General features: G+C 44.0%; 1 protein-coding gene across 1 annotated transcript in view; it reads left to right on the top strand.

The window, feature by feature from the left end:
• LOC311108158 (apolipoprotein(a)-like) overlaps positions 1–24,973 on the top strand; it is a 61,780-nt gene that overhangs the window by 32,872 nt on the left and 3,935 nt on the right. The window contains exons 20-32 of the mRNA XM_084150783.1: positions 1,780–1,836; positions 2,522–2,657; positions 2,753–2,859; positions 3,446–3,560; positions 9,123–9,262; positions 9,493–9,613; positions 10,110–10,228; positions 10,475–10,637; positions 10,792–10,916; positions 12,716–12,875; positions 15,745–15,950; positions 21,849–21,997; positions 22,125–22,218. Coding sequence (XP_084006909.1) covers positions 1,780–1,836; positions 2,522–2,657; positions 2,753–2,859; positions 3,446–3,560; positions 9,123–9,262; positions 9,493–9,613; positions 10,110–10,228; positions 10,475–10,637; positions 10,792–10,916; positions 12,716–12,875; positions 15,745–15,950; positions 21,849–21,997; positions 22,125–22,218 — 1,692 coding nt within the window. The remainder of the gene's footprint in view (positions 1–1,779; positions 1,837–2,521; positions 2,658–2,752; positions 2,860–3,445; positions 3,561–9,122; positions 9,263–9,492; positions 9,614–10,109; positions 10,229–10,474; positions 10,638–10,791; positions 10,917–12,715; positions 12,876–15,744; positions 15,951–21,848; positions 21,998–22,124; positions 22,219–24,973) is intronic.

A 24,973-nucleotide genomic window follows, 5' to 3' on the forward strand; every position in this document is an offset into this window, starting at 1 on the left:
ACCATCAGTAACACACTACGCCGCCAGGGACTCAAATCCTGCAGTGCCAGACGTGTCCCCCTGCTTAAGCCAGTACATGTCCAGGCCCGTCTGAAGTTTGCTAGAGTGCATTTGGATGATCCAGAAGAGGATTGGGAGAATGTCATATGGTCAGATGAAACCAAAATAGAACTTTTTGGTAAAAACCCAACTCGTCGTGTTTGGAGGACAAAGAATGCTGAGTTGCATCCAAAGAACACCATACCTACTGTGAAGCATGGGGGTGGAAACATCATGCTTTGGGGCTGTTTTTCTGCAAAGGGACCAGGACGACTGATCCGTGTAAAGGAAAGAATGAATGGAGCCATGTATCGTGAGATTTTGAGTGAAAACCTCCTTCCATCAGCAAGGGCATTGAAGATGAAACGTGGCTGGGTCTTTCAGCATGACAATGATCCCAAACACACCGCCCGGGCAACGAAGGAGTGGCTTCGTAAGAAGCATTTCAAGGTCCTGGAGTGTCCTAGCCAGTCTCCAGATCTCAACCCCATAGAAAATCTTTGGAGGGAGATGAAAGTCTGTGTTGCCCAGCGACAGCCCCAAAACATCACTGCTCTAGAGGAGATCTGCATGGAGGAATGGGCCAAAATACCAGCAACAGTGTGTGAAAACCTTGTGAAGACTTACAGAAAACGTTTGACCTGTGTCATTGCCAACAAAGGGTATATAACAAAGTATTGAGAAACTTTTGTTATTGACCAAATACTTATTTTCCACCATAATTTGTAAATAAATTCATAAAAAATCCTACAATGTGATTTTCTGGATTTTTTTTTCTCATTCTGTCTGTCATTGTTGACGTGTACCTATGATGAAAATTACAGGCCTCTCTCATCTTTTTAAGTGGGAGAACTTGCACAATTGGTGGCTGACTAAATACTTTTTTTCCCCACTGTATATAATTTCTTTGTTGTATTTTTTTTGCTCAGAAAACTTGAGGGGTAAATTTGGCTCACAGGCCACCAGTTGGGGAACCTTGATGTTGGCTATCTATCTGTCATGCGCCAGGTAGGCTAGTCTCGTAGCCTAATCTTGTAATTACCCCTCTCAGAACACCTTACCTTTCACTCATATCTGAGGCAAAATGAGTGAGCGAAGGAGCCATTTCCGTAATTCTTGCAAAAATAAATAGCAACTAACTGAAAAGAGGTGATTTATTGAATTACTCTACAACAAAAGTAGGTTGTTTTGTAAAGTTCTGTTTGCAAAAGAGGACATTGGTCTCTTTTAGCTGATAATTAACCACCAATATCGATTTTAGACAGAGCTACATCACACAGATAATTTGTCATAAAAATGTTCTGAAACAAAACATCTGAAACATTTTAATCTACTTTTATTTATTGCATAAACATGTCACTCAACACTTCTGTCTCTGCGTTTAATTTCTCGTAAGGTTTTTGAGATGTGTCTGTTTATACAGAGTGATGTGACAAGACACAACATTATTGATTAGAATACAAATGCCTCATATAGTATAAAAGGAGTTATGGATGAAAAATTCTACCATCAGGCGAGTGAGGTGGAGAGCAGCTGTAGCCTACAGTACAATACATCAAGACAGAACTATGTATGTGAATGTACTCAAATCCCATTGACATACACAGCCTGACCTCTGCTCCATGTCCTTGTTAGGCCAATGATTGACTGATGAGTGAAATCTATCTATTTGTCTTACTGACATGGCTAAAAAGACACAAAACGCATCGAACTGGTGAGTTTGTATACGTTGCTTGACAGTGTGCATCATGGACCTGTACAAAGCAGTGTTCTTGCTAGGCACCCTTTTCTCTGCAGGTAAGATATAGCTGGCATCATTTTACGCATTGGAAGTTGAAGTGAACTGAAGGATTCCCACACAGTGTTTATACTTGCGAATTTAATATTTATTCACAAATTAGTCCTTCTATCTGTTCCCTTAAGTTCCCTTAAGTTTTTTGCTAGGTACCTGTGTCTATGAAGTTACTTCAGGTGTGCTTAGTTCTTCAATCTAATAATTTTGTAAGATTATCTTCTGTCAAACCTTATAACTGAAGCAGTTAGTTTAATCACATGTTATATATTGTTCTTATTACTGTACAGTGTATTGTAATTATTTACCTATTAGCCTTTATTGAAGGCTAGGTTTACTGCTGTATTGGAAGTACGCTACAGTGGAAGAATGAGTAACTACAACTTGTTACACGGTACACAGTAATAAGAACAATGTAAAGTGTTGAAACACTGTTTATCACATACATTTGTCTTACTTGTAAATTGTTTTAAAATAACTTGTTTTTTGTCTGTGGTGTATGTCCACTCCAGAAATGACTCATTTGTCAATAGACCTTCATGTTGCAACATCTATGTTAGCGGTCTGTAACAGCAGCTTAGCCCTGGAACCATTGGGTTTAAGCATTGCATCACAGAGCAAGTGTAAGCAAACAGGGCCCGGTAATATTTTCAGTCATAGTCAGTATTTGTTATCTGTTTGTCCTTTTAGTCAGTGCGGCTGTCCTGGACGAATATGCAAAAACAGAGGGCGCCTGGATTCTCTCTTTGGTGAAGAGGGAATACTTAGTAGACACAGTCCTAGAATGTGCCATCAAGTGTAACGTTGAAAAAGCTTTCACTTGCAGGTATCATTATGTTTATGGTCATTAATAGTGAGAATTAATTAATTTGTGAGAGATGATTTACATAGTCAAATTTCATTCTGAATGTTTCTTGGTAGGTCCTTCATGTACATTGAAAAGGATCAAGAATGTTTGACAATACCAGCAAACAGCAAAATAGAGCCTGTTCTGAGAAGAACCATCACTTCTCTATATGAAAAGAAAGGCAAGTCCTAATGTGTTTCTGACTTTTCTTGATAAGTAGCTACAGATGTAGGATCTTAATTTGATTACCCTGTTACAGGAGATTTTCTCTTATGAAAAATGTATCAACCCTCTACAAAAATGTCCATTAATTATAATCCACATAATAATTCCCATTTCCTGTTGCTACAGGATTATTGTCCTGCTGTAGCAAACTGGTTCAAATTTAGATCCTACATCTGTAGACCTGAAGGGCTCTCATTCATTTCATACAGTAAATATGCATCTCATCATCATGAATACATAATGTATTACAAATATTAGAATACAATTGAGTTTCATGTGATTGTATTTGTCAACATTATTTTTGGTAAGAGGATTGGACTGTGTCAGTAAACAAACCGAAGAGTTGAAGCAGGTTATCTAAACAAGAGAGTCCAATCAGTCCTTCAGTGGGAGGCACATAGGGTATTTCAAATTCCATACTGACCATATCTGACAACATCTCAGATAGTAAAAGCCTGATGATGCTTTTTAATTACCCAAGAAGATTACTAAAAAGCAACCCACCTACTACTGTTGAGACATCTTATTCTCTGTCTTTACAGAGTACTTGAAGGAGTGTGTAAATGGAATCGGTATGGACTACAGAGGAACAAAGTCCAAAACAATCTCTGGGAAGACTTGCCAGAGATGGGCATCAAAATATCCACAAAAGCCAAAGTATGCTCCGCCACACCTTGTACCAGATCTGGCGCCAGAACTAATCAGTTGGACAGGCCTCTGATTTTTTTCACGGGACTTCCTATGTGTGCACGTGCTTGCGCGCTCACAATTGTTTTTATGGCTGTAATAGTAAAGACCATAGGCAGCTCGTGAGTTTTAGGGAAATTTAGGCCTGCAATTTATCCTACCATTTCTACCAATCTGTGTGCCAGTTATGATTATTTGTATATGCGCATTTTCGTGGAACAGTTTAATTTCAATAATAACGTTTTCCTTTATCAAAATTATTGTCACGTGGGTAATCATAAAAATCTGAAGTAAAATTATAAAAATCTAAAAGTTAAAATTCAACTCTTGCGAGAGCTCTAGCCTCTGCCATTTGGATACATTGATACACTGTGATTCATTGGTGGCTAAAGAAATGAGAGCATAGAACTCAGAGATGCTGCAGTAGACCCAGGGGCGCAACTTCACTCTAAAATTGCATTTTTGTCCCCCCCAGTTTTATCATTGGAATGTGATACAAAACGAGTCAAGGGTGTGCTTTAGGACCATGTGGATGCCTCCGAGCGGTCGGGTAGGCTGTTTGGAGTGTCTAAAACCAAAGTTGCGCCCCTGAGTAGGCCTATAACTTCCATCATCAACTATGTACAATAAATAGGCCTAAAGCCAACAAATAAAAACAGTAGAAAATATCCTGATGAAAATTTTGGTTCTTTCAATCACATTAATCTTTCTACTCCGCCTGTCTGCCTCCCTTTCTATCTGTCTTGACTTGAGCTATTGCTAGTGAAGTGCAACATTTCATCAAACCATCACTTGGTCCATCCTGAAGCTGTCGCTAGCGAACTTGCAACATTGTACATATCAACTAGCCTATTCCGGGCCCTCAGAGTTTTTAAAAGTTTTTTTTATCCAGTCGGATAAATATCCAAACAGCCTACCTGACTGCTCGGAGGCGTTCGCATGGTCTTAAAGCACACCGTTGCCTGGTTTTGTATCACATTCCAATGATAAAACTGGGGGGGGGCAAAAATGCAATTTCAGAATGAGGGGGGGACGAAGTGCCCGTTATACTCTAAACACATGATCTTAACACAGATTTTAGACGCTTTTCACTGACAGCCGCAACTCAATCAGCTAGACCTATTGCCACGAGCACTACCCAAATCGCGGGCTTCCCAAACACATTTGTGATTTGAAACAATCCACAGCAAAAAAAAAATCTATAAGATAATTAACCTCTGTGGCTAAGTCATGCTCCCTGGTGAAGTTTTTTCAATTATTTTATTTAGACAGGAGTAATTGTATAGCTATGGCAAAACATGTATTTACTTTCGGGCAACCCTGCAACCACCATGCTAACAATGCACTGTGCACCCGCCAACTTTCATTTCCAACTCGCAAGAGCCTGAAACCAGAGATCTGTATATAATGGCGAGATGCTCATGTCTCCGCCATAACAATGGGAGTCTTTGTCCCAAAGGCAGGAAGCTTATGTCTGCATATTATTCCCAAAGAAATGCATTGAGCTTATACTGGACAGACTCTGCTGAAACTATATCACCGGACAAAGCAGCAGAGCGAGCGAAACAGCGCCCCTCTATATGTAGCCCATGTACTGTATCTGATGCTCTCTGGACAGAAATAGTATGACATGCTATACTCTTTTGGTCCAGACAGCATCAGATGACTGATCAACACATACTGAGACAGCGGCGCTGTTTCGCTCGTTTCGATGCTTTAACTGAGATTGATGCGTCTTCCTGTTGGCGCACGTTTCGGTCAAATAAATTATCAATATTATCAATATATTATCAAACCAGCTGCCCACTGCACTGAGGCTAGGAAACACTATCACCACCGATAAATCTACAATAATCGAGAATTTCAACAAGCATTTTGCTACGGCTGGCCATGCTTTCCACCTGGCTACCACTACCCCGGCCACCAACTCTGCACCCTCCGCTGCAACTTGCCCATGCCCCCCCCCCCCACTTCTCCTTCACACAAATTCAGACAGCTGATGTTCTGAAAGAGCTGCAAAATCTGGACCCCTACAAATCAGCTGGGCTAGACAATCTGGACCCTTTCTTTCTAAAACTAGCCGCCGAAATTGTCGCAACCCCTATTACTAGCCTGTTCAACCTCTCTTTCGTAACGTCTGAGATCCCCCGAGATTGGAAAGCTGCCGCGGTCATCCCCCTCTTCAAAGGGGGTGACACTCTAGATCCAAACTGTTACAGACCTATTTCCATCCTGCCCTGCCTTTCGAAAGTATTTGAAAGCCAAGTTAACAAACAGATCACCGACCATTTCGAATCCCACCGTACCTTCTCCGCTATGCAATCCGGTTTCCGAGCTGGTCATGGGTGCACTTCAGCCACGCTCAAGGTCCTAAACGATATTATAACCGCGATCGATAATAGACAGTACTGTGCAGCCGTCTTCATCGACCTGGCCAAGGCTTTCGACTCTGTCAACCACCGCATTCTTATTGGCAGACTAAATAGCCTTGGTTTCTCAAATGACTGCCTCTCCTGGTTCACCAACTACTTCTCAGATAGAGTTCAATGTGTCAAATCGGAGGGCCTGTTGTCTGGACCTATGGCAGTCTCTATGGGGGTGCCACAGGGTTCAATTCTTGGGCCGACTCTTTTCTCTGTGTATATCAATGATGTCGCTCTTGCTGCTGGTGACTCTCAGATCCACCTCTACGCAGACGACACCATTTTGTTTACATCTGGCCCTTCATTGGACACTGTGTTAACAAACCTCCAAACGAGCTTCAATGCCATACAACACTTCTTCAGTAGCCTCCAACTGCTCTTAAACACTAGTAAAACTAAATGCATGCTCTTCAATCGAACGCTGCTGGCACCCGCCCACCCGACTAGAATCACTACTCTCGAACGGGTCTGACCTAGAGTATGTGGACAACTACAAATACCTAGGTGTCTGGTTAGACTGTAAACTCTCCTTCCAGACTCACATTAAGAATCTCCAATCCAAAGTTAAATCTAGAATCGGCTTCCTATTTCGCAACAAAGCCTCCTTCACTCATGCTGCCAAACATGCCCTCGTAAAACTGACTATCCTACCGATCCTTGACTTCGGCAATGTCATTTACAAAATAGCCTCCAACACTCTACTCAGCAAATTGGATGTAGTCTATCACAGTGCCATCCGTTTTGTCTCCAAAGCCCCATACACTACCCACCACTGTGACCTGTACGCTCTTGTTGGCTGGTCCTCACTACATGTTCGTCGTCAAACCCACTGGCTCCAGGCCATCTATAAATCACTGCTAGGCAAATCCCCGCCTTATCTTAGCTCATTGGTCACCATAGCAGCACCCACCCGTAGTCTGCGCTCCAGCAGGTATATCTCACTGGTCATCCCCAAAGCCAATACCTCCTTTGGCCGCCATTCCTTCCAGTTCTCTGCTGCCAATGACTGGAACGAATTGCAAAAATCTCTGAAGCTGGAGACTCTTATCTCCCTCACTAACTTTAAGCATCAGTTGTCAGAGCACCTTACCGATCACTGCACCTGTACACAGCCCATCTGAAATTAGCCCACCCAACTACCTCATCCCTATATTGTTATTTATTTTGCTCTTTTGCACCCCAGTATCTCTATTTGCACATAATCTCTTGCACATTTAGCATTCCAGTGTTAATACTAATTGTAATTATTTTGCATTATAGCCTATTTATTGCCTTACCTCCATAACTTGCTACATTTGCACACATTGTATATATATTTTCTGTTGTATTTTTTGACTTTATGTTTTTTTACCCCATATGTAACTCTGTGTTGTTGTTTTTATCGCACTGCTTTGCTTTATCTTGGCCAGGTCGCAGTTGTAAATGAGAACTTGTTCTCAACTGGCTTACCTGGTTAAATAAAGGTGAAATAAAAAATACAAAAATAAAAATAAACCAAGGAGGTATGGTAGAGCGGGCCAGGCCCCCTAAAGCCCGCCCATAATACCGGCCCTGCCTTGTACAATATTTCTCATATTCCTATTAAGTATTTTATTGACATAACATGGACTACCAGCAGATTAAAAGATGCATTGTAAAGGTTTTGTATAATTTTTGCCAGTAGTTTTGAAAGTAGTGGAACATAATTACAAATAATTTGTAGACTGCAAAATAACCGCAAGAAGCCCAAACAGATATAATATTTGATAAAATAACTTCAAACCTTGCTTACGTTTGTAGACGATCACATACAGGATATCTAGGGTTGCAAAGGGAGGGTATATTACTGGAAACTTTCAAAGTTTACCAGTAAACAACCAGAATTTTTGTATCTTTTGTATCTGTGATAGATTTTATGTAATCTATCACAAGAAGTCTAGTGGCCCTTTTGGGTACTTCAGATTATCTCTGGCCCTCTATGTAAAACATATGAAGTAATTAAATAAGATGACACAAAAAATATATATATAGAATGACAAAGCTGTAAAACAGTATCTTAAATATAAACCATCAACTTAGTGAATACCATATATATGAGGGTTTCAGCATGAAATATCCTTAACACACTTTGATTTATTTTACTATGTCAATATGTATTTGTTGTCAATGTTTTGGCATCAAACTGGTGGCAGTTGTGAAAAAAGTCAATAGTTGGAACAGTTGCAGAGTTATTTGAAAATTATGCCATTGTTGATTAGATGCTTTTTTCGTTAATTAGGCTATTTTCTCTTGAACCATATGGTCTATCTACTAGAAACTCGTGGACAATATGGATACAGATATACAAAAAAAATGAATACTTTATATAAATACACATTTTTGAAGTTACTCAAGTATAAATTACCAAAGTTAGGATAGATTGCCATATATTTTCTGTTAAATACCAAAATGACTGAAGATTCCGGTAACTTTGGTAAATTGTCGGTAGCTTTGCAACCCTACATTTTACATTACATTTACGTCATTTAGCAGACGCTCTTATCCAGAGCGACTTACAGTTAGTGAGTGCATACATAATTTTTAAATTCTTTATACTGGCCCCCCAGTATAAAAAACCCACAACCCTGGCATTGCAAACGCCATGCTCTACATCCCTGCCAGCCATTCCCTCCCCTACCCTGGGCCAATTGTGCGCCGCCCCATGCGTCTCCCGGTCGCGGCCGGCTATGACAGAGACTGGATTCGAACCAGGATCTCTAGCGGCACAGCTAGCACTGCGATGCAGTGCCTTAGACCACTGCGCCACTCGGGAGACATATATCTCTCTACAATGCGTGAGAATACTTTGGAACAGATTTCCTAAATTAAAATCACTTGGAGCTGATTTGCTGGTGTTTTTACAGTCTTTTATGTCCAACAATAAACATTTTAAAACACTTTTTTTTTTGCCCAGAAAACTTGGGAGGGCCAAATGAAACCACGTCCTGCAAAAAAATAAATAATAATCATACAATATGTTACAAATTTGTAAGTGCTTAAGATCCTGTTCAATCTCTTTAAGTAACTTGTGAGGTTAGATTTCTTAGCAGCTGAAGGTAATTCACGTTATCTTTGTGAACGTCTCTAACAGCATGACTCCGTCAACACACCCCAAAGCCGACCTGGAGTCCAACTTCTGCAGAAACCCTGATGGGGACAGCAAAGGCCCCTGGTGTTTCACCACAGACCCTGACACCAGATGGGAGACCTGCAACGTCCAGAACTGCAGCGGTACCCTCAATATCTTGTTATGTCCCCACTCCCAATAAGCTTATGAAACAGCTGGTGTCATGTTTGCACAAAAGTTAAGATTTCAAAACCACTAAAATACAATCTATATTCAAACAAAGAGTTGACTACCTTTTTTAGTCACTCACTCATCATGACAGTTCACCTAAAAAAATGCATTAAGTGTAATTTGGAAGTGTTTTATTTCTAAAGTGCTGTTGTTTGGCCCACAGAGGAATGTATGCACTGCAGTGGTAAGAACTACAGGGGAAAGATCTCCACCACTGAGAATGGCTACACCTGCCAGCACTGGGACGTCCAGAAACCTCACAACCACGGCTACATTCCCAGCGCGTAATAGCCTTTTTTTCTCTCTCTCTCTCTCTCTCTCTCTCTCTCTCTCTCTCTCTCTCTCTCTCTCTCTCTCTCTCTCTCTCTCTAATATCTTTGTTATACAGTGAGCTCAAAACTATTGGGAAAGTGACACATTTGTTGTTGTTTTGGCTCTGTACTCCAGCACCATTTAGAAATTACAGCACTTTTTGTACATTATCCCATTTTAGGGGACAAAAAGTATTGGGAAAAATTCTACATTAATGTGGATGCTACTATGATTATGGATAATCCTGAATGAATCGTGAATAATGATGAGTGAGAAAGTTAGACGCACAAATATCAAAAAATGTGTCACTGTCCCAATACTTTTGAGCTTACTGTATATGTCTAACCATGTGATCCTTCATCTTGCTCTCTTTCCCTCTTCCTGTGTCCCTTTCTCTGTGTATTTCTCTTTCTGCCTACCCCCCCCCCCCCCCCCCCCCCCCATCCCCTCCCCTCCCTGTCTCTCCAGTCTTCCTGAGAAGTACCTGGAGGAGAATTACTGTAGGAACCCAGACGGAGACCCCAGACCCTGGTGTTTCACCACCAGCCCCTCCAAACGCTGGGACTTCTGCTCCATCCCTCGCTGCAGTGAGCTATCATCATAGATATACAACACTATTACTAGTATATTGTCTATGGCTTTCGTACCCTGGATCTCTCCCCCGTCTGCCCATCATGTCCCTACTAGCCCCATTCATTCCCTTCATCTTTTATCTCATTTGTCTCCCATGGCCCCTCGTTCCCCTGCTCTTTCACATAAAAATAGACAATTTAATTAAAGCATGAGTTTACAAACTCCCAGGGAGTTCTCCTCACTCTCTCCCTCTCCCCTAGCCTCTGAGCCTCCCAAGGTGGTGGAGGAGCTCACTTGTGCCACAGGCGACGGCAGTGCCTACAGGGGAACCATCGGCGTGACAGCATCTGGGAAAGCCTGTCAGCTCTGGGCAACTCAGACGCCCCAACAGCACAACAGAACTCCAGACAACTACCCATGCAAGTAAGATCAACCCATGAGATTGGGCAACTTGTTTTTACTCAAGCAAGAACCGAGCATTGCTTTTCTCAGTGCAGTCGATCAGTGTTTTAATGTCTTATAGATACAGACTGACTGTGATTTAACCAATATGTGTGGTTGTTTGTGTTCCTGTCAGAGGCCTGGAACTGAACTATTGCAGGAACCCAGACAATGAGAAGATGCCCTGGTGCTTTACTACAGACCCAGAGACACGCTGGGAGTACTGCAAGGTGCCTAGCTGTGGAGATGTTCCTGGACCAGGTCACTTTACACTGCATCATGATGATGATGATAATGCATTGGATTTACAGTGGGGGAAAAAAGTATTTAGTCAGCCACCAATTGTGTACGTTCTCCCACTTAAAAAGATGAGAGAGGCCTGTAATTTTCATCATAGGTACACATCAACTATGACAGACAAATTGAGATTTTTTTTCTCCAGAGAATCACATTGTAGGATTTTTAATGAATTTATTTGCAAATTATGGTGGAAAATAAGTATTTGGTCACCTACAAACAAGCAAGATTTCTGGCTCTCACAGACCTGTAACTTCTTCTTTAAGAGGCTCCTCTGTCCTCCACTCGTTACCTGTATTAATGGCACCTGTTTGAACTTGTTATCAGTATAAAAGACACCTGTCCACAACCTCAAACAGTCACACTCCAAACTCCACTATGGCCAAGACCAAAGAGCTGTCAAAGGACATCAGAAACAAAATTGTAGACCTGCACCAGGCTGGCAAGACTGAATCTGCAATAGGTAAGCAGCTTGGTTTGAAGAAATCAACTGTGGGAGCAATTATTAGGAAATGGAAGACATACAAGACCACTGATAATCTCCCTCGATCTGGGGCTCCACGCAAGATCTCACCCCGTGGGGTCAAAATGATCACAAGAACGGTGAGCAAAAATCCCAGAACCACACGGGGGGACCTAGTGAATGACCTGCAGAGAGCTGGGACCAAAGTAACAAAGCCTACCATCAGTAACACACTACGCCGCCAGGGACTCAAATCCTGCAGTGCAGACGTGTCCCCCTGCTTAAGCCAGTACATGACCAGGCCCGTCTGAAGTTTGCTAGAGTGCATTTGGATGATCCAGAAGAGGATTGGGAGAATGTCATATGGTCAGATGAAACCAAAATAGAACTTTTTGGTAAAAACTCATCTCGTCGTGTTTGGAGGACAAAGAATGCTGAGTTGCATCCAAAGAACACCATACCTACTGTGAAGCATGGGGGTGGAAACATCATGCTTTGGGGCTGTTTTTCTGCAAAGGGACCAGGACGACTGATCCGTGTAAAGGAAAGAATGAATGGGGCCATGTATCGTGAGATTTTGAGTGAAAACCTCCTTCCATCAGCAAGGGCATTGAAGATGAAATGTGGCTGGGTCTTTCAGCATGACAATGATCCCAAACACACCGCCCGGGCAACGAAGGAGTGGCTTCGTAAGAAGCATTTCAAGGTCCTGGAGTGGCCTAGCCAGTCTCCAGATCTCAACCCCATAGAAAATCTTTGGAGGGAGTTGAAAGTCTGTGTTGCCCAGCGACAGCCCCAAAACATCACTGCTCTAGAGGAGATCTGCATGGAGGAATGGGCCAAAATACCAGCAACAGTGTGTGAAAACCTTGTGAAGACTTACAGAAAACGTTTGACCTGTGTCATTGCCAACAAAGGGTATATAACAAATTATTGAGAAACTTTTGTTATTGACCAAATACTTATTTTCCACCATAATTTGCAAATAAATTCATTAAAGATCCTACAATGTGATTTTCTGGATTTTTTTTCTCATTTTGTCTGTCATAGTTGACGTGTACCTATGATGAAAATTACAGGCCTCTCTCATCTTTTTAAGTGGGAGAACTTGCACAATTGGTGGCTGACTAAATACTTTTTTCCCCCACTGTATATAGAGCTTTCCCAAGTGCTACAGTCGCTACTTACTAACTATGTAGCGAAACTCATGTAATCCACTACCAATCCATACAGCCTACATTTTTCACCAAAATGTATATTTAATTTGGTTGACATGGGTGATATTGTTTTTAAAACTCAGATTACGCAGCGCCCCCTCCAGCTGAGGAAGACTGCTATGTGGGCAACGGGACTGACTATCGTGGTATGGTGACAGAGACCATCAGTGGGAAGAAATGCCAGGCCTGGAGCTCGATGACACCTCACAGTCACAATAAGACACCGCAGGCCTTCCCTAAAGCGTGAGGCCTAGAGCATAGTCAAATATAATCTCTACCCACTGGGCAAAAACTGGTTGAATCAATGTGGTTTCCACGTCATTTCAACCCCAAAAAATCTATGTGATGACATTGAAGCAATGTGGAAAACTGATTGGTTTTGCAAAAAGTCATCAACGTAAGGGCATTTTGTATTTTTTCACCCAACTTTTGACCTAAATTTCACAGGTGTAGAGAGGAGTAGGCAGGAGGCAGTCGCAGGTTTAGAACTACTGAATTTATTTAAGCACCATAGATCAAAGCGGGACGAAACCCAAACGATGTTGTGCTCAAAATATATCTTCATTAACAAAAAGGCAAAGGGCGAACCCAAAGTGCAAAATATAAAGTACTCAGGAAATGGTAGGAGAGATACCTCTCAGGAACACAAGTAACATTTACAATGACCGACAAAGACAAATGGCCGGAAGACGTGAGAGAAGAGAGCCTCTGTGGTCTGCAGGGCCGTAGGGAGACCAGGCAGAGGAATAAAATGACAGGCTTTGGAAAACTGGTCCACAACGACCAGGATGGTGGTGTGCCCCTCCGAGGGGGGAAAGTCTGTGACAACGTCCACCGAGAGATGGGACCAGGGTCGTTGTGGAACCGGCAGTGGGTGGAGTTTGCCATAGGGGAGGTGTCTAGGTGTCTAGGTGTCTTGCTCTGTGTGCAGGTGGAGCAGGAAGAGACGTAAACCCGGACGTCCCGGGTCAAGGTGGGCCACCAGTACTTGGCGGAGAGACAGTCGATAGTACGGGCTATACCCGGGTGCCCCGACACAGCTGCTGTGTGTGCCCAGGCGAGGAGACAGTCCCGCACATCAGAGGGCACGTAGTGGGCAGGTGAGGGCGGAGGAGCAGGAGCAGGAGCCTATAATGCGGGACAGGGGATAATGGGTGTCACTTTCTTCCTCCGATCCTCTGTGTCATGCAGAGGCCACCTGTAGGTCCCGGTATTCCTCTGGGATAGGGACGTGGGTGGCCTGGTCCGGACTTTCCACGGAATTGGCACAGATTGACACAGAGAAACACCTCCCCTGACACTCCTGCGACCAACCCAACAACCTCCTCTCTGTCCATGATAAACTGGGGTAATGCAACCGTAGCCAGGGGAAACCTAAAACTACGGGGTGTGCAGGAGAGTCTAAGATGAGGAAAGTGATGCGTTCGTGGTGGTTGTGATTAACTGTGAGGGAAATGGGAATCGTGGTCTGGTGCACCAGTCCTGTTCCTAGGGGACGGTTGTCTAGGGCATGGACTGGGATAGGGGGTTGTAAAGGGACTGGAGGAATGCGTAATGATAAGGCCACTGACTGGTCTAGGAAATTGCCTGCAGCACCTGAGTCCACTAGGGAAGGACTCAGTGGGGGACCATGATAGTCAGGGAAGGTGACAGGGAGGAGGACGGGCTGTGTGGACAGAGAGGAGCAAGGCACGTCCACGCCTACCTGGGAAGGTGTAGGAGCGCTCCTCGGCCTGTCGCTTCCTCGCCTGGTTCTCCTTCTGGGACAGGTATTCCAGGGGTGGTCCGACTCCCCGCAGTAGGAGCAGAGACCCTGTTGACGGCAGCGTTGACATTCCGCAGGGGGAAGGTGCGTCGTGCCCACCTCCATGGGCTCAGTCTCACTGGAGGTTCCTGGGAGAAACCCGAACCCCCGGGATGGGCGACGACGGGCACGCAGGAGATTATCCAGGTGGATGGCCATGGCGATGAGCTGTTCCAGCGTGAGGTCTTTATCGCGACAGGCCTGCTCGGTCTGGATGTCTTCCTGTAGCCTGCTGCGGAAAACCGTCAACAGGGCCTGGTCGTTCCAGCCAGTGGACGCAGCCACCGTCCGGAGCGTACTCCGACGCTGTCCTGGACCGCTCTCTTGGCCCTCTGTGGGTGGTCGAAGACGACACGGAAGAGTTGGGTGAAGCGCTCATAGCAATGCACTTCTGGACCGTCCCTCTCCCAGACGGCGTGCGCCCACTCCAGAGCCCGGCCTGTCAGCACCGAGATCACCAAGGCCACCTTGTCCCTCTCGGAGGCCGTCCTGGCATGACGGGCAAGGTGGAGGTCACACTTCAGGAGAAACCCCCTACAGTGAGCTGGGGTGCCGTTAAACCACTCCGGGAGGAGCAGGTGGACGTTGCTGATCGGACCGGGTGATGTAGATGGTGGTGGGGTGGCTGGAACGACCACGGGGAGCTGGGAAGGTGGTAGTGTAGCCTGCAGTTGGCAGGATGTCCTGCTGCTTCCTGTTTTCTTGGGTCGGTCATTCTGTCACAGGTGTAGAGAGAAGTAGGCAGGAGGTTGTTGCAGGTTTAGAACTACTGAATTTATTTAAGCACCATAGATCAAAGCGGGAAGAAACCCAAACGCTGTTGTGCTCAAAATATATCTTCATAAACCCAAAGTGCAAAATATAAAGTACTCAGGAAATAGTAGGAGAGATACCTCTCAGGAACACAAGTAACATTTACAATGACGACAAAGACAAATGGCAGAGGGAGTAAATAGTGATAGTGGGGATTGGAACCAGGTGTGTGTAATGATGACGAGACAAGTCCAGGGTTGATGAGTGAAGGGCGTTTTCCAGCAGTAGGTTCGGCAGCAGCTAGAAGGCCGGCGACACCGAATGCCTGAGCTGGACAGGAGGGGGAACCAAAGCGAAGGCTGGTGTGACACTAAATCCATTGTGTAAATCAAATGTAAATCAAAACTAGATGTTGAACTGATGTTTGTGCCCAGTGGGAAATGTATATCTCTAGCTCTATCTCTGTCTTCTACTATCTGGTCATTAAAAGCCAAACAATGTAATATGTAATCTGCAGTGTCTGAGGACATTATGTCTTTTACATGTGTTTCACAGCGATTTGAGAAGAAACCTGTGTAGGAACCCTGATGGCGACCGTGCTCCATGGTGTTACACCACTGAACCCTCTGTTCGTTGGGAGTTCTGCAGTGTGGATAAATGCCCAACTGCTCCCAAGCCTGCTCCCAAGCCTACTCCCAAGCCTGACAAACATGACCAGCCCAAGCCAGCACCCTCCCAGACACCCTCAGACAACAGCAGAGGTAATCCATCCATCCTTTCATCAGTGTTGGGGAAGCTACTTTGAAAATATACAGTGATCTCCAAAAGTATTGCGACAGTGACACATATTTTGTTGCTTTGGCTCTGCACTCCAGCAATTTGGATTTGAATTGATACAATGATTATGAGGTTAAAATGCAGACTGTCAGCTTTAATTTGAGTTTTTTTTAAAATCTATATCGGGTGTACCGTTTAGAAATTACAACACTTTTTGTACATAGTCCCCCCATTTTTGGGGACTAAAAGTATTCACTTAAATGTATATTAAAGTAGTAAAACGTTAAGTATTTTGGTCCCGTATTCCTAGCACGCAATGACTACATTAAGCTTGGGACTGTACAAACTTGTTGGATGCATTTGCTGTTTGTTTTGGTTGTGTTTAAGATTATTTTGTGCCCAATAGGAATTAATGGTAAATAATATAGTGAGTCATTTTGTAGTCACTTTTATTGTAAATAAGAATAGAATATGATTCTAAACACTTCTACATTAATGTGGATGCTACCATGATAACAGATGATCCTGAATGAATCGTGAATAATGATGAGTGAGAAAGTTACAGATACACTGTTATGATGAGTTTCTAGGGTATCAAGTGATTACGAATGTAAGGATGTACAGTGAGGGAAAAAAGTATTTGATCCCCTGCTGATTTTGTACATTTGCCCACTGACAAAGAAATGATCAGTCTATAATGTTAATGGTAGGTTTATTTTAACAGTGAGAGACAGAATAACAACAACAAAAATCCAGAAAAACGCATGTCAAAAATGTTATAAATTGATTTGCATTTTAATGAGGGAAATAAGTATTTGACCCCTTCTCAATCAGAAAGATTTCTGGCTCCCAGGTGTCTTTTATACAGGTAACGAGCTGAGATTAGGAGCACACTCTTAAAGGGAGTGCTCCTAATCTCAGCTTGTTACCTGTATAAAAGACACCTGTCCACAGAAGCAATCAATCAATCAGATTCCAAACTCTCCACCATGGCCAAGACCAAAGAGCTCTACAAGGATGTCAGGGACAAGATTATAGACCTACACAAGGCTGGAATGGGCTACAAGACCATCGCCAAGCAACTTGGTGAGAAGATGACAACAGTTGGTGCGATTATTCGCAAATGGAAGAAACACAAAATAACTGTCAATCTCCCTCGGCCTGGGGCTCCATGCAAGATCTCACCTCGTGGAGTTGCAATGATCATGAGAACGGTGAGGAATCAGCCCAGAACTACACGGGAGGATATTGTCAATGATCTCAAGGCAGCTGGGACCATAGTCACCAAGAAAACAATTGGTAACATATTACGCCATGAAGGACTGAAATCCTGCAGCGCCCGCAAGGTCCCCCTGCTCAAGAAAGCACATATACAGGCCCGTCTGAAGTTTGCCAATGAACATCTGAATGATTCAGAGGAGAACTGGGTGAAAGTGTTGTGGTCAGATGAGACCAAAATCGAGCTCTTTGGCATCAACTCAACTCGCCGTGTTTGGAGGAGGAGGAATGCTGCCTATGACCCCAAGAACACCATCCCCACCGTCAAACATGGAGGTGGAAACATTATGCTTTGGGGGTGTTTTTCTGCTAAGGGGACAGGACAACTTCACCGCATCAAAGGGACGATGGACGGGGCCATGTACCGTCAAATCTTGGGTGAGAACCTCCTTCCCTCAGCCAGGGCATTGAAAATGGGTAGTGGATGGGTATTCCAGCATGACAATGACCCAAAACACACGGCCAAGGCAACAAAGGAGTGGCTCAAGAAGAAGCACATTAAGGTCCTGGAGTGGCCTAGCCAGTCTCCAGACCTTAATGCCATAGAAAATCTGTGGAGGGAGCTGAAGGTTTGAGTTGCCAAACGTCAGCCTCGAAACCTTAATGACTTGGAGAAGATCTGCAAAGAGGAGTGGGACAAAATCCCTCCTGAGATGTGTGCAAACCTGGTGGCCAACTACAAGAAACGTCTGACCTCTGTGATTGCCAACAAGGGTTTTGCCACCAAGTACTAAGTCATGTTTTGCAGAGGGGTCAAATACTTATTTCCCTCATTAAAATGCAAATCAATTTATAACATTTTTGACATGCGTTTTCCTGGATTTTTGTTTTGTTATTCTGGCTCTCACTGTTCAAATAAACCTACCATTCAAATCATAGACTGATAATGTCTTTGTCAGTGGGCAAATGTACAAAATCAGCAGGGGATCAAATACTTTTTTCCCTCACTGTACTTAGACACTTTTGATGGGGAGTTCATATAAGATATTTAATATGGTACCATGGTTAGTTATAACAGACATAGCCCTGCCTCTTCCAACTTCCTAACTCCAGAACTAAGATCCACTCTCTCTATATATACACTCTGTTACAAGTCTCTCCACGAGCATCTGGTAAACCTCCATGGGCACTCCCATTCTTTGATGTTATTACCCTTTACCCCTGTCAGTATATCCTATCCATCAATTATTCTAAGATCAACCTCAGTAATCTCCTTTGACATAACGGAATGTAGACTCCGTGGCAGCAAACCACTTATCTACTAACTCTCCCCCTGGTCCACACAATACTATGACATGACATCATTACAGTCCACTTTTTTTTTCTTATTTTGTGGTAAGTAAGATTACTTAACCCCCAACAATTCATATAAAACACAATATTCCCAATCAGTAGTATATGTCTGACTAGATCCTAACCTATGCTAAATAACTGACCCATCATCTTAGACATGCTACCAAGAAAACATCCATATAAATAAATTGTGACCATCATGACATCATCCCCACAAATACAAAGATCCATAACCATTACTAAGTTACATGGATATTATAATCTGGTCACATTAATATAAAAATAACAAAAACGTCTGTCTTCGTCATCCATGCGCAGTCAGATGAACCCCAAGCTTTTCCCTGGTCACTTGGGGAGCTATCTGATCTACTGAGATAGTCTTCTTTCCACATCTTCAATCCTGTAAACCTCAATCCACTTTATACATTTCCAATTTAACATTCCTCATTCCTCAATCAACATTATCAATGGACTCTAAACTGGAATAACATATAGATGAATAATTTATCCTTTCTCTCTGTTATGATGAGTTTCTAGGGTATCAAGTGATTACAAATGTAAGGATGTACTTAGACACTTTTCATGGGGAGTTCATATAATATATTTAATATGGTACCATGGTTAGTTATAACAGACATAGCCCTGCCTCTTCCAACTTCCTAACTCCAGAACAAAGATCCACTCTCTCTATACTGTATGTTAACGTGGGCTATTTTGAGCACTTTTCTTCTGGGATGCTTACTTGATTTCATTACTTTACTGGGAAGCTTAGCAGAAGTAGATATAATCATGTTTTTTATGTTAGTGCAGAGTGAGCTGCACACAGTGGACTTCCTCCTAGGGCACACCGCCTCAGTTCTAACAGTATAAATCTGGTTCATACGCACATGATTACTGCATACAATAGCTGTAGGATTAGCAGAGGCATTCAGGGCAGTTAGAGGGACATAAATTAGGTTACTTACATTGTGTCTACCAAAGCCCCTGGTGTAATGTACATTTGCTGAAGCATTATGACAACTGCGTCACAATGGTAGGGATTAGCTGAGCTAGGCTTGGGTCATTGATAAGTCATTGTCTCAACACAGCCCTATAATGCTGTGAAAGGATCCAGAAACCCAAATGATTTGGGTGGATCCCATCCTCCTTATACAGTGCCTTGCAGAAGTATTCATCCCCCTTGGCGTTTTTCCTATTTTGTTGCATTACAACCTGTAATTTAAATTGATTTTTATTTGGATTTAATGTAATGGACATACACAAAATAGTCAAAATTGGTGAAGTGGAATGAAAAAAAATTACTTGTTTCAGAAAATTCTAAAAAATAAATAACGGAAAAGTGGTGCGTGCATATGTATTCACCCCCTTTGCTATGAAGCCCCTAAATAAGATCTGGTGCAAACAATTACCTTCAGAAGTCACATAATTAGCTAAATGAAGTCCACCTGTGTGCAATCTAAGTGTCACATGATCTGTCACATGATCTCAATATATATACACCTGTTCTGAAAGGCCCCAGAGTCTGCAACACCACTAAGCAAGGGGCACCACCAAGCAAGCGGCAACATGAAGACCAAGGAGCTCTCCAAACAAGTCAGGGACAAAGTTGTGGAGAAGTACAGATCAGGGTTGGGTTATAAAGAAAATATCTCTGAACATCCCACGGAGCACCATTAAATCCATTATTAAAAAATGGAAAGAATATGGCACCACAACAAACCTGCCAAGAGAGGGCCACCCACCAAAACTCACGGACCAGTCACGGAGGGCATTAATCAGAGAGGCAACAAAGAGACCAAAGATAACCCTGAAGGAGCTGCAAAGCTCCACAGCGGAGATTGGAGTATCTGTCCATAGGACCACTTTAAGCCGTACACTCCACAGAGCTGGGCTTTACGGAAGAGTGACCAGAAAAAAAGCCATTGCTTAAAGAGAAAAATAAGTAAACGTTTAGTATTCGCCAAAAGGCATGTGGGAGACTCCCCAACATGGAAGAACGTACTCTGGTCAGATGAGACTAAAATTTAGCTTTTTGGCCATCAAGGAAAACGCTATGTCTGGCGCAAACCCAACACCTCTCATAACCCCGAGAACACCATCGCCACAGTGAAGCATGGTGGAGGCAGCATCATGCTGTGGGGATGTTTTTCATTGACAGGGACTGGGAAACTGGTCAGAATTGAAGGAATGATGGATGCCGCTAAATACAGGGAAATTCTTGAGGAAACCTGTTTCAGTCTTCCAGAGATTTGAGACTGGGATGGAGGTTCACCTTCCAGCAGGACAATGACCCTAAGCATACTGCGAAAGCAACACTCGAGTGGTTTAAGGGCAAACATTTAAATGTCTTGGAATGGCCTAGTCAAAGCCCAGACCTCAATCCAATTGAGAATCTGTGGTATGACTTAAAAATTGCTGTACACCAGCGGAACCCATCCAACTTGAAGGAGCTGGAGCAGTTTTGCCTTGAAGAATGGGCAAAAATCCCAGTGGCTAGATGTGCCAAGCTTATAGAGACATACCCCAAGAGACTTGCAGCTGTAATTGCTGCAAAAGGTGGCTCTACAAAGTATTGGCTTTGGGGGGACCGAATAGTTATGCACGCTCAAGTTTTCAGTTTTTTTGTCTGATTTGTTGTTTGTTTCACAATAAAAAATATTTTGCATCTTCAAAGTGGTAGGCATGTTGTGTAAATCAAATGAGACAAACCCTCAAAAACACAATTTTAATTCCAGTTTGTAAGGCACCAAAATAGGAAAAATTAATGAATACTTTCGCAAGCCAAACGTGTTTTGTTTCCAAAAGGTATCGAAATTGTCAACAAACGTTACACCCATTGAGCTGCAATAATCACGTAGCCAGTTGTGAAGAGAAAGAATCCTGCTAAAGCGTTCAATGCCACGATTCAGAGAGGGCACAGGGCCAGATATGATGGGTCTTTTGTTGGTGTCTAGCAGAGAGTCAATCAGCTCTTTAAAATCCAGTTTCAACTGATCAGAGCTGCCCTTCATAATGTCATTAAAACCCCCATTGACTACGATAGAATGGATTTCCATGTCCTGACGTAGTACATTCGGGAGCAGCTTAGTAATGTCATTTACTCGAGCTCCGGGATAGGACATTGTATTTGCACCAGGAACAGTCACATTTCTTACCATTTCGCTACATGGGAAAACATTTTAAATAATTAACTACTGAAAACACTACCTAGATTAGAATTTAGTTCAGCATTCATTCACTCACCCTACATTGTCAGTGTTGAGGGTAGAAATTGATCCGTGATATTGTTTTCTGTTGACTGTGGCTTTCAGATTGCAAGGTGGGCAACGGGGGGACATACAGGGGTCCTACTTCCATGACCATGTTGGGTGTCACCTGTCAGAGTTGGAGCGCCCAGAGCCCCCATCAGCACATCAGCTTCACCCCTGAATCCCACCCTGACAAAGGCCTGGAGTCCAATGTAAGTTCAAGGAATCTTCTTATAAGACATATTTAAATAATGTCAGACGATACTGCAAAAGTATTTCATATGACAGACATTTGGGAAGATGTACTTCAATTTATTCAGCGCCCCTTTTCACTGGTAGAATTGTAGAAACCCTGACAATGACGTGAATGGACCATGGTGCTACACCACAGACAGAAGCCAGAAATGGGACTACTGCCAAATCCCAGATTGCGGTATGTAGACTACTGTGAGCAGGGTGCGAATTATGGGAGAGCCAGGGGGGGCTCAGCTTCCCTGAATGAGACATGAGTTCTCCCAAATACAACAAAAGTCAAACTTTGGGGGGTGTATAATAATGCTAATTTAACCATTCTCCTATTTGTTTAAAATGCAGTGGTAAATATGTTTTACGGTGGTAAATATTAAAATAATAGCTTCCAAATTGAACAAACACCCCCACCTCTTTGTCATGGTTTAAACCATTTATTTCTACGTGGCTGCACAAACCTCCATGTCCACAGCACTGTGCACTCAGTAGTGTTGAATTTTGGCCACAGCTGAGCTCCTTTAAATGCATAGATTTTCCTTTGTACTTGCTCATTTTCACCATTTGTTTGCCATGCACCCTTGATAAAAAACAGCCTTTATTCCAATTCAGAACATTTATCCATTGATTTATCATTGTTTGCTTTTGTCAGTCAGCTGTTTAGAGCGCTCATTGCGGGTACTGGTGTTCTCTGTGCTGTCCTGGCCAGAATACATTTATTTAGCTTTATTCTTTTTTATCAACATTTGTTTTCTTTCCTGGATCAGCTGATGATGGTCGACAATATCACTAGACAACTGTCCTGCAGCTTGTCACGCCCTGGCTCGGGGGACTCTCGTATGTTGAGCCAGGGTGTTAGTTTCTATGTTTTGTGTTGTAGGTTGTGGGTCTAGTTTTGCTTTTCTATGTTGGCCAGGGTGGCTCCCAATCAGAGACGGCTGTAGCTCGTTGTCTCTGATTGGGAGTCATAATTAGGTAGCTGTTTGGCACTCATTCATTGTGGTTTCTTGTTCTTATTTGGTTTGTGTTCAACCGTAGACATCACGTTATCGTCTGTTGTTTTGATCGTGTGATCATTCTCTAAATAAATATGTTCACCTTCAACGCTGCGCATTGGTCCTCCTCCTTAGACGATCGTGACAGAAGAAACCACCACAACTGGACCAAGCAGCGAGTCGAGGAGCCATCGCCAGGGAGATCCCTAGCAGATCTCCGTGGCAGCCTCGACTGGGTCAAGCCGAGTGAAGAGCAGAGAGAGTGGACTTGGGAACAATGGAGGAAGAGCTTCGACTGGGTCAAGCCCATTGAGGACCTGAATAGCGGGAGTTGGAGACAGAAGAGCGAGAGTTGGGCGAGAACTATAGAGGCCTGGCCCACGGGGAGGAGAGACCCCCAGAAAATTTTTAGGGGGGGGCTCACAACGTCGGGGCAGCAGGAGGCCACGATAGAGCGGTCCAGCGGGTTGGCAGAGGAGGCCGCCAGGTTACGGGGGCCACTGGTCGAAGAGGGGATGGAAGGTGGAGAGGCACGGCGAGAGGTACTGGGGTGTGTTACCAGTCCGGTCCGGCCCGTTCCAGATCCCGGTGTAGGGCCAGTGGTGTGTGTCCCCAGTACGGTCCGGTCTGTTCCTGCTCCCTGCACCAAGTCAGTGGTGCGCTTCGTCAGCCCGGCTCGGCCCGTCCTGCTCCCCGCACCAAGTCAGTGGTGCGCTTCGTCAGCCCGGCTCGGCCCGTTCCTGCTCCCCGCACCAAGTCAGTGGTGCGCTTCGTCAGCCCGGCTCGGCCCGTTCCTGCTCCCCGCACCAAGTCAGTGGTGCGCTTCGTCAGCCCGGCTCGGCCCGTTCCTGCTCCCCGCACCAAGTCAGTGGTGCGCTTCGTCAGCCCGGCTCGGCCCGTCCCTGCTCCCCACACCAAGCCAGTGGTGTGCGTCGTCAGTCCGGCACAGCCCGGGCCTGTTCCACTGGTGCCTGGTTCGGCACGGGTCAGCTGCTTCACGCCGGAGCTAGAGCAATCCGCTCCACCAGTGTGCAGTCCAGCTCCGGTCAGCAGGGCCAGACCGGACCAGGGGTACTTTGGGGGGTTAGAGAGCGAGTGGGGATCATGCCCGGAGCCGGATCCGCCGCCTAGGCGGAGTGCCCACCCGGTCCCTCCCCTGTTGTGTTTGGTTGGCGCGGTCGGAGTCCGCGCCTTTAGGGGGGGTACTGTCACGCCCTGGCTCGGGGGACTCTCGTATGTTGAGCCAGGGTGTTAGTTTCTATGTTTTGTGTTGTAGGTTGTGGGTCTAGTTTTGCTTTTCTATGTTGGCCAGGGTGGCTCCCAATCAGAGACGGCTGTAGCTCGTTGTCTCTGATTGGGAGTCATACTTAGGTAGCCGTTTGGCACTCATTCATTGTGGTTTCTTGTTCTTATTTGGTTTGTGTTCAACCGTAGACATCACGTTATCGTCTGTTGTTTTGATCGTGTGATCATTCTCTAAATAAATATGTTCACCTTCAACGCTGCGCATTGGTCCTCCTCCTTAGACGATCGTGACACAGCTAGACACCAATGTGCATCCAATCCATCCAACATTAATGACAGTAGGCCTATAGTTGACTCTTTCTGTTAGAAGCATTCCATTTTGCAATGCCATAGGCCTACATTATTTTGGATTTGTGTGCCCATGAGAACTGTTTTCATGGCGAAACATAATTACATTTTATGTAGGCATTGTTACACTTACAGCGCATTTTCCGAGATCTCCAAGATCCAGGAATCGTGCTGGATTTAAGCTCAATGTTCTAATTCAATTGTTAAATGCTTAATAATGACAAATAACAATGTCATAAATGTCATTAATGTAAGGAAAGAAAGGTAGTGTTTTATGTCACACGATCTATGCATTCAACTCATGAATTACGGACAACTCATGAACTAAGATGTAAACATGTTTTGATTCAACTC

This window comes from Coregonus lavaretus, assembly GCF_964263955.1.
Source record: "Coregonus lavaretus genome assembly, chromosome: 33".
Classification (NCBI taxonomy): Eukaryota; Metazoa; Chordata; class Actinopteri; order Salmoniformes; family Salmonidae; genus Coregonus; species Coregonus lavaretus.